This window comes from Cricetulus griseus, unplaced genomic scaffold, assembly GCF_003668045.3.
Source record: "Cricetulus griseus strain 17A/GY unplaced genomic scaffold, alternate assembly CriGri-PICRH-1.0 unplaced_scaffold_451, whole genome shotgun sequence".
Taxonomy (NCBI): Eukaryota; Metazoa; Chordata; class Mammalia; order Rodentia; family Cricetidae; genus Cricetulus; species Cricetulus griseus.
In genome coordinates this window covers 11,294-17,302 of record NW_023277199.1, presented here as the reverse complement: position 1 = coordinate 17,302, position 6,009 = coordinate 11,294, and the positions used below count along the sequence as shown (strand labels likewise).

Here is a 6,009-nt window from a genome sequence, read left to right as displayed (position 1 = left end):
AGGCTGGTCTTGAACTCACAGAGATCCACCTACCTCTGCCTCCTGAGTGCTAGGATTATAGGCTTGTGCCACCAACCCCCAGGTGAAAAGACAAATTTCTAAGGAATTGGCTGGGCAGATAAATATTGGCACCCTTTCATATATCTGCAAGGATTCTAGGTTACTGCTTGAATTGCCTCTGGAAACTGTGCAAATATTTGTGAGTCTAGTGAAGCAGAGCAAGCAGAACTAAGAGGTGGACAACAGCCTTGTCTACACAGCAAGTTGCCAAGGCTACAGAAACACCTTGTCTCTAATATAATATCCCCACCTTGTCCGAATAAGTGTCCTTTGCCCTTATTTTAATCTGTAGTTTTAGACGTTGGCCAGTAGGTGTGAGTCTTGTTACACTGACTGACTGAAATGTCTAGTATTCAGATTTTTGTGGAGTTCCAGGGCAGCCTTGACTGTTACACAGAGAAAAGCAAAAGTCACACACAAAGTAATGTCTCTCAAGTGCTGGATCACAGCTGTCCAAGGGAATAAAAGTCCTTGTGGCCTCCATTCTGATAGTGAAGCTCTGTTCAGCACCCAATATCCAAGTACAGTTTTGTGAGTCAAAGCGCTGCCAGCCTTCTGTGGGTCATTTTGTTCAGGTCCATTCCAAACAGCCTGTGGACAAACATGGGTCTATTACTATGGTGACTATAAAGACAGCATCATGGTACCCTGCCTTTTAGCCTCTTTTCCTTCCTTCCTTTCTTGTTTTTCAAGATTTATTATGTATACATTGTTCTGCCTACATGCCAGAAGAGGGCACCAGATTGAATTGTAGGTTGTGAGCCACCATATGGTTGCTGGGAATTGAACTCAGGACCCCTGGAAGAGCAGTCAGTGCTCTTAACCTCTGAGCCATCTCTCTAGCCACACACAATATTTTACAAATATTGTTTTTATTAGTTCTGTATGGAGTACTTCCTGCTCTTGCAAAGGGCCAGAGTTCAGTTATACATACAACCATTTTTAACTCAGGTCCAAGGGATCAGCTGTTCTTTACTGGCAAATATCAGTTGAATGCATGTGGACACATACATACATACATACATACAAACGTACACACACACACACACACACACACACACACACACACACACATTTTCCCAAAAGGGTTTATCTGTGTAACCTTCCCTGTCCTGGAACTCTATCTGTAAACCAGGCTTGCATTGAACTCCCAGAGATCTGTCTGCCTCTGCCTCCCAAGTGCTGGGATTACAGGGTTGCACCACCAATGCCCAGTCTGCTGCCAGTGTTTTTAACTACTGAGTCATCACTCTAGACACAACAATACAAATCTTAAGGGCAAGTGCAATGGAGATAAACAAGGATAAGGGCTTTTTCTGTCTTGTTTGGTACCAGGAGAGCAGTGATCTTAAAGTGTTCTCACACTTGAAGAAGTACTATCTGCGAGAACCTAGTGATGGCTCTGCGTCTTTTTGACTCAAGATCAGAAAGTTCAAAACTCTCCTTAGTCTTCCAAGGTTAAAGTCATAAGGTCTAAGGCATGGCTACTATAAGATGTTTGATCTTAATCTTGAATGTCTTACCTAAATAACTACAGACTTGGTCTAAGGTGTGGTTACTCTTGACCTTCAAGGCCCATTAGGAGAAGTTGAGTCTCAGGTGTGGTTATCAAATGTTTGGTGGATTAACGTGGAAAGTGTGTGTGTTCCTTATTCATGATAAAGAAGTCTTTTTTGACATGTTCTCCTTTTGGTTGGGGTACCTAAGAATGTTGAAGATTATACTTGGGAAGTCCAGTATTCACGCACTGGATTGCCCTCTTGACTCTATCCTTTGTCTCTTTTTCTTAAGGGTCTTTACCTGCCATTTCTCAATCTATTCTTCCCCCTCAGGTATGAACCTGGCAAGTTGGCTGGATCCCACTGAAGCCTAACACGGATTGATAATGACAACTGTGCAATTTAGAAACACAGGTAAATGCAAAAACACCAGCCTTGATAGCCAGTGCCTTCATCTGCTGTGCCGCCAACTTTTGGACCCCTGCTATCAAATCTCTCTCTCTCTCTCTCTTTCTCTCTCTCTTTCTCTGTGTACACCAGGCTGGGCTCGAACTTGCAGAGATCAGCCAGCCTCTGCCTCCCGAGTGCTGGGACTAAAGGCATGCACCACCAACACCTGGCCTCTTTTATCTAATTTTTAAAATTATTTTTTATTGGGTTGGAGAGATGGTTCAGCTATTAAGAACACGGGGATCTCTTGCAGAGGACCCAGGGTTCAATTTCCAATACTCACATGGCAGCTCATAGCTGTTATGGGATATTAGTTGAATATGTGTTACATTCTTTTATGTTGCCTTTGTTTAACCCTGTGAAGTTGTGTTACTTTCCCAGCTCAACACACCTGATTGGTCTAATAAAGAGCTGAACTGTCAATAGCTAGGCAGGAGAGAGGGATAGACAGGGCTGGTGGGCAGAGAGAATAAATAGAAGAAGAGAGAGAGGAAAAGGGAAGGAGGAGAAAAGGAGGAAAGAGAACACCAGGGGGCAGCCAAACATCTGCCAACAGAGTAAGAAGGAAAGAAAGAGATAGAGAATAGAGAAGGGTAAAAGCCCAGAGGCACAAGGTAGATGGGATTTTTTCAAAAAAGATTTGTTTCTTTATTTTGTGTATAGCATTCTTCCTGCATATGTGCCTGCCCTGCATAATAGGAGAGGGCACTGGAACACATTACAGATGGCTGTGAGCCACCATGTGGTTGCTGGGAATTGAACTCAGGAACTCTGAAGAACAGCCAGTGCTCTTAACCTCTGAGCCAGTCCCTCTAGACTGAATAACTATGCACAACCATCTGCAACTCCAGTTCCAAGGGACCCAGCACCCTCACTCAGACATACATTCATGCAAAACACCAATGCTCATGAAATACAAAATACATAACATTTCAGCTGGGCGGTGGTGTCACATGACTTTTAAACCCAGCACTTGGGAAGCAGAGGCAGGCAGATCTCCTTGAGTTCAAGTTCAGCCTTGTCTACAGATCCATGATAGCTAGGGCTACACAGAGAAGTCCTGTTGGGGACCTCTTTGGGGGTATGCTGTTCTTCTAGCAACTAAATGTGACCCACAGTGCCCTTAGGATCCACTGTCTGTCTCATGACTAGGTGTTTACTTCCTAGTTCCCTCCTTCCACCTAGGTCTGTGTGCAAGAATGTAAATTATCCACACATTGAGGGGGGCTTGGGGGCATGAGCTTGATCTGAGTAAATTTACACTGTGACTGCTGTTAGTATATAAACCTACTTCCCTTTGAAATAAACTGCCTTCTCCTTGCAAGAGAGACCATCTGTGTTGTCTTTATCTAATCCTCAGATTCCCTTGCCAGAACCCATGAGAAGGTTGTAGCACTGGACATTATGACAACTGGAGGTCCCACAGGTCTGACCAAGATTTGAGAAAGAAGGGCAGACACTAAAGGATCAACCGGGAAGACTTGCCAGCATTAAGGTAAGGAACGAGTGTATGGAAGATGGGTGCAGCTAGTTCTTACTCTCTTATGGGGAACCAATTGGTCCAATTGTCCAATAAGCAGGGCACCAGTATTAAGTACAAGACAGCAACAGACTTTTTAAAAACTGTACATGAGGTCAGCCCTTGGTTTTTAATCTCTGGTGACCTTAGTATTGTTGATGGGGAGCAGGTGAGGATAGACCTGCAAAGGACATTACACAGAGATGGGCCGAATGCCATACCAACTGTTACTTTTTCTCTGTGCCCTCTTGTCAAAGAAGCACTTCTTAGTAATATTGTGGAAGTGAAAAAGCAGGTTGAGGAAGCCAAGGCTGCCTTGACAGAGGCTCAGAACCAAGAATCTTAGGTCACTTCAAGCTTCTAATGACACTTCCTTTGGGTCCTCTCCCTCGTCTTCAGGGCATGAGACTAAGGAAAGTGAAGAACTTGAAAGTGACATTAAATTATAACACAAGGTAAAGAAAATGTTCCCTGAGCCTTGACCTCCTGCTCATAATTCTAGTGCTCTCTGGTTTGCATTGGCCTTTCCTGAAGAGCAGAGGGGCCCAGTGATGTTCCCAATCATAGAGACAGTTACTTCCCAAGGCCAGAATCAGAGAGAGCATTCCCCTCTTAATGATAAGGATATTAAACACCTGAAAGAGGCAGTTAAGGCTTACAGGTCTCATGTCTGTTTTATTACTCTGACCATTTTTTAATTCTTTGTGGCCTTGAATTGCATGCTCAGTGATTGGCAACAATTATGTCCAGCTGTGCAGTCCAGGGGAGATTATTTGATTTAGAGAGGTGAATTCCAACAGCTATGTCACCTAATGGTACAGCGCAACATGGCTGTCGGTTTCCCTGAAAAGAACTCCTTACAGAAATGCTTACTAGTACGGGAGCCTATGCAGAGCTAGGTCAGCAAATTCTTTATGATCCAGCTGTATATGCACAGATTTCAGCAGCTGCTTTCAGGGCGTATATTTGGGGATACCTATAATGTCATGTCTATAGTTAGACAACTAGTTTTAAAAAATGCCAACAAGTATTGTAAAGAGGTTTTACCACCTCACACGGCCAAAAGTCTCAATGATTACATTCGCATTTGTAGAGATATAGATGGACACCACGTTATGGGACAAGTTATTGCTTCTGCTATGCAGGGAAATAAGGTCAGTGAGGGAGCCAAACCTAAGACATGCATGGTTGTGGCAAATGGGGTGCACCCTTAAAAGATTAGTCTTTGGCTGGACAACCTTCAAACTTTAAATGTTTTTCAGAGGTTTCTGGGTGATATTAATTGGATCAGACCTAGTTTAAAAATTACTACTGTTGCGATTCTGCAGCTGAGGCAGCAGTGGAGGGGGAGGAGGAAGGCGGCGGCTTGCCCAGAGTCTGGCTCCCGTGTCATTTCGTACCTGGAGAGAGCCAGCAAGGGACCTGAGGTGTGGCATGCCACGGGTAGAGGCCTGCTGAAAATGACTGAGTATAAACTTGTGGTAGTTGGAGCTGATGGTGTAGGCAAGACTGCCTTGACGATACAGCTAATTCAGTATCACTTTGTGGATGTATATGATCCTACGATAGAGGACTCCTACAGGAAACAAGTAGAAATTGATGGAGAAATATGTCACTTGGACATTCTCGACACAGCAGGTCAAGAGGAGTACAGTGCAATGAGGGACCAGTACATGAGGACTGGGGAGGGATTTCTTTGTGTATTTGCCATGAATAATACTAAATCATTTGAAGCTATTCACCATTATAGAGAACAAATTAAAAGAGTCAAAGACTCTGAAGATGTGCCTATGGTCCTAGTAGGGAATAAATGTGATTTGCCTTCTAGAACAGTAGACACAAAACAGGCTCAGGACTTAGCAGGAAGTTATGGGATTCCATTTATTGAAACCTCAGCAAAGACAAGACAGAGAGTGGAGGATGCTTTTTATACATTGGTGAGAGAGATCCGACAGTACAGATTGAAAAAAATTAGCAAAGAAGAAAAGATTAAAAAATGTGTGTGAAGATTAAAAAATGCACTGTAATGTAATCTGGGTGTTGATGATGCCTTCTATACATTAGTCCAAGAAATTCGAAATCATAAAGAAAAGATGAGCAAAGATGGTAAAAAGAAGAAAAAGAAGTCAAAGACAAAGTGTATAATTATGTAAATACAATTTGTACTTTTTTCTTAAGGCATACTCAAGTAAAAGTGGTAATTTTTGTGCATTACTCTAAATTATTAGCATTTGTTTTAGCATTACCTAATTCTATTTTTTTTCTGTTCGTGCAAACTTCAAGCTTTTATCTTAAATGCTTATTTCAAAATGACAGTGGAAACCTCTTTTCTCTAAGTGCCAGTATTCCCTGGGTTTTGGACTTCAACTAGCAATGCCTGTGGAAGAGACGAAAGACCTGAGACTGTCTTCCCGGGGTTTGGTGCATGCAGTTGATTACACGCTAATTCTCTTACCAGCTGTGAGCATTGTGTGACCCTGA

At 42.9% G+C, this 6,009-nt stretch overlaps 1 protein-coding gene across 2 annotated transcripts; it reads left to right on the top strand.

Moving 5' to 3' along the window:
* The first annotated feature begins 4,988 nt into the window (after nt 1–4,988).
* LOC113838146 (GTPase KRas-like) lies at nt 4,989–5,706 on the top strand. 2 transcript variants are annotated; one of them, XM_027433936.2, is made up of 2 exons: nt 4,989–5,437; nt 5,564–5,706. In XM_027433936.2, exons 1-2 carry the CDS (start codon nt 4,989–4,991, stop codon nt 5,679–5,681), a joined length of 567 nt encoding a protein of 188 aa, XP_027289737.1. In that variant the 3' UTR covers nt 5,682–5,706. The 2 variants fall into 2 exon arrangements, with proteins under 2 accessions (XP_027289737.1, XP_035309753.1); XM_035453862.1 differs by having other exon boundaries at nt 4,989–5,502; nt 5,632–5,681.
* Nucleotides 5,707–6,009: the final 303 nt, after the last annotated feature.

Excerpts from the sequence above, each read along its gene's own strand:
- LOC113838146 (XM_027433936.2), top strand. The coding sequence starts at position 4,989 with ATGACTGAGTATAAACTTGTGGTAGTTGGAGCTGATGGTGTAGGCAAG. Across the intron at positions 5,438-5,563 it reads ACCTCAGCAAAGACAAGACA|GGGTGTTGATGATGCCTTCT; the intron begins GAGAGTGGAGGA and ends GTAATGTAATCT.